At 47.9% G+C, this 3,054-nt stretch overlaps 1 protein-coding gene across 1 annotated transcript; it reads right to left on the reverse strand.

Moving 5' to 3' along the window:
- Positions 1 to 523: 523 nt before the first annotated feature.
- LOC124788716 (chondroitin proteoglycan 2-like) lies at positions 524 to 2,425 on the reverse strand. Its single transcript, XM_047255994.1, has one exon. The coding sequence runs from the start codon at positions 2,423 to 2,425 to the stop codon at positions 524 to 526; it is 1,902 nt and encodes a 633-aa protein (XP_047111950.1).
- Between the last annotated feature and the right edge of the window lie 629 nt (positions 2,426 to 3,054).

Genomic DNA, 3,054 nt, shown 5'->3' on the forward strand with positions numbered 1-3,054 from the left:
AGTGTATTATCTTATTATTTAGAATGTGATGAAACTGTCTCGGCTCGTGTGACAATTTCATAATGAACTTATAAATTAAAAAAATAAAACAAATAAACGAAGGCAGAAAACAAAACATGTTAAATTACTGATCCTATGTGCTGCGGATCTGTGGAAACCATAGAGAAGGTACATCGGGAATGAAACCTCGATCATTGAATCTAACTTACCGAAGTAGAGCGTTTTGCCTCAACCCTGTCTACCACGACGACGTACGTCACCTAGAAAATGTCTTGTCCCTTTGACAAAAAAGCCTAATAAATTGTGCTAGTCTAAACTGCCTAGAAATAACGTTATGGAAGGAGCTCTATTTTTCTCCCAGAATAGTACTAAATCTGGTACACGCTCGTGAGTAAAAACAATATAACATAATTTTCATCAATGAAAAGCCACTGTATGCGTCAAACAATTTATTTTATTCATAAAATAGTACCCAAAGAAAAGTCAGCATGAAGTATCACAGAACATAACAGCTTTTACAGATTCATTTTTTGGCGACAGAGCAGCCAGCAGAGTCGCGGTAGTCGCACACCTGAGCCTCAGCATTGTATTCGAGGCCAGGTGGGCAATCTTGCAGCACTGCATTTCCATCGAGGTCGCACTTGTAGAAGGTACTGCAGTCATCAGGGTTTGGAAACTGCACGACATTTTCTGGATCGGCAGGAGAGGGACATTCAGGTGGCGGAGTGTTCGAGTTTCCGGCTGGTTTGCCCACGCTACCACTGTTATCAGAAGAGACGCTGCAGCCAGCAGATTCGGGGTAGTCACAATAACCTTTTTCGTCATTCCACTCGAGGCCATCTGGGCAGGGGATCAGCACGGGTATTCCATCGAGGCCACACTTGTAGAAGGAGCTGCAATCATCGGGGTTGGGGAAATGGACTACAACATTAGGGTCAGCGGGGAACGGACATTCAGGTGGAGGAGTGTTTGATGTCCCAGCTGGTTTGCTTGCGCTGCCACTGTTACCAGAAGAAACGCTGCAGCCAGCAGATGCAGGGTAGTCACACACTTGAGCCTCAGCGTTGTACTCGAGTCCTTCTGGACATGCGATCAGGACAGGTTCTCCTTCGAGGCTGCACTTGTAGAAGGTGCTGCAGTTGTCAGGATTGGGAAACTGTACAACATTTACTGGATCGGCGGGGAAGGGGCATTCAGGTGGAGGGGTATTTGACCTGGTTAGTTTGCTTGCGCTGCCCCTTTTACCAGAAGAGACGCTGCAGCCAGCAGACGCAGGGTAGTCACACACTTGAGCCTCAGCATTGTACTCGAGGCCTTCTGGACATGCGATCAGGACAGGTTCTCCTTCGAGGCTACACTTGTAGAAGGTGCTGCAGTTGTCAGGATTGGGAAACTGTACAACATTTACTGGATCGGCGGGGAAGGGGCATTCAGGTGGAGGGGTATTTGACCTGGTTAGTTTGCTTGCGCTGCCACTTTTACCAGAAGAGACGCTGCAGCCAGCAGACGCAGGGTAGTCACACACTTGAGCCTCAGCATTGTACTCGAGGCCTTCTGGACATGCGATCAGGACAGGTTCTCCTTCGAGGCTACACTTGTAGAAGGTGCTGCAGTTGTCAGGATTGGGAAACTGTACAACATTTACTGGATCGGCGGGGAAGGGGCATTCAGGTGGAGGGGTATTTGACCTGGTTAGTTTGCTTGCGCTGCCACTTTTACCAGAAGAGACGCTGCAGCCAGCAGACGTAGGGTAGTCACACACTTGAGCCTCAGCATTGTACTCGAGGCCTTCTGGACATGCGATCAGGACAGGTTCTCCTTCGAGGCTACACTTGTAGAAGGTGCTGCAGTTGTCAGGGTTGGGAAACTGTACAACATTTACTGGATCGGCGGGGAAGGGGCATTCAGGTGGAGGAGTGTTAGAGTTACCGGCTGGTTTGCCCCCACTGACACTGCCACCAGAAGAGACGCTGCAGCCAGCAGATTCGGGGTAGTCGCAGGCGTCTGCTTCGTCATTCCACTCGAGACCTGCTGGGCAGGGGATCAACACTGGTTTTCCATCGAGACCACACTTATAGAAGCTGCTGCAGTCCTCAGGATTGGGAAAATGGACAACAACATTTGGATCAGCAGGGTAAGGACATTCAGGTAAAGAAGAAGATCCACTGGGTGTCTCATTGTTGGCTGATGTGCCCGCTCCGTCAGAAGAAGAGGATACTTCACACTTAGCATTCTCTGGGTAATCGCACTGGGCGGTTTTGCGGTTGAAGTGGAGTCCAGATGGGCACGGCCGCACTAGGACGATGCCATCCCCAATGCATTGGTAGTACGTTGTGCAGTCGGTAGGGTTCCCGAAGGGACCAGACGGGACTGAACAAGCCGGGTAGTTGCGCTTCACCTGGAACGAAACAACTGTTCTTACCATCCACGTGAAAATCTAGTGATTATAACTCTTTATTTTGTGCTGTGGTGTCTGAAAACGGCAATTTTACATTAACATTACAAAAGCTTGTTTCGTAGCAGGAAGGTCTCATAAACGGGACACAGTGTTGAAACTGTAATGGTGACGTACTTGCTTTTTGAGCGAGAGATTCGTCCCATGAGCGGACGTCAGCAGCGCAGCGACGGACAGCACGGCGAGCACCACATTTCCTGTGGAAGGATTTCCCACTGTTAGCAAAGATAATTGACTGAAACTAATTTAGGTTTTTACCTTATGCAGCTGTCAAGATAACTATAGAATTAATATTGTTGCTGGAAACTGGGGACGTTGGTTGCGAAATATTTTGTTTGGAGAGTCTTTAGGCTACTCTCTAACTATTTTTCTCATGTTTACTGTTTTCTTTTGCTATCGATTTCGGGGCAACTACGGCTTCATATTGAGGCAATTTAGCGATATGATCAATGTGATGCACCGCCACGAGTGTGTATTGTTAATGTACCGCAGTGTCCTCTAGCGTGGTCAGACAAGGAAAAGTAGTAAGAGAACAGACTTTATTCCCCATAACATCTGTGAAAGTAGCTCTACAGAAACGGGTTGACGAAATAGTCAAT

This window comes from Schistocerca piceifrons, chromosome 3 (genome assembly GCF_021461385.2).
Source record: "Schistocerca piceifrons isolate TAMUIC-IGC-003096 chromosome 3, iqSchPice1.1, whole genome shotgun sequence".
Lineage (NCBI taxonomy): Eukaryota > Metazoa > Arthropoda > Insecta > Orthoptera > Acrididae > Schistocerca > Schistocerca piceifrons.

Coding starts and splice junctions, on each gene's coding strand:
- LOC124788716 (XM_047255994.1), bottom strand. CDS start 2,425: ATGGTAAGAACAGTTGTTTCGTTCCAGGTGAAGCGCAACTACCCGGCT.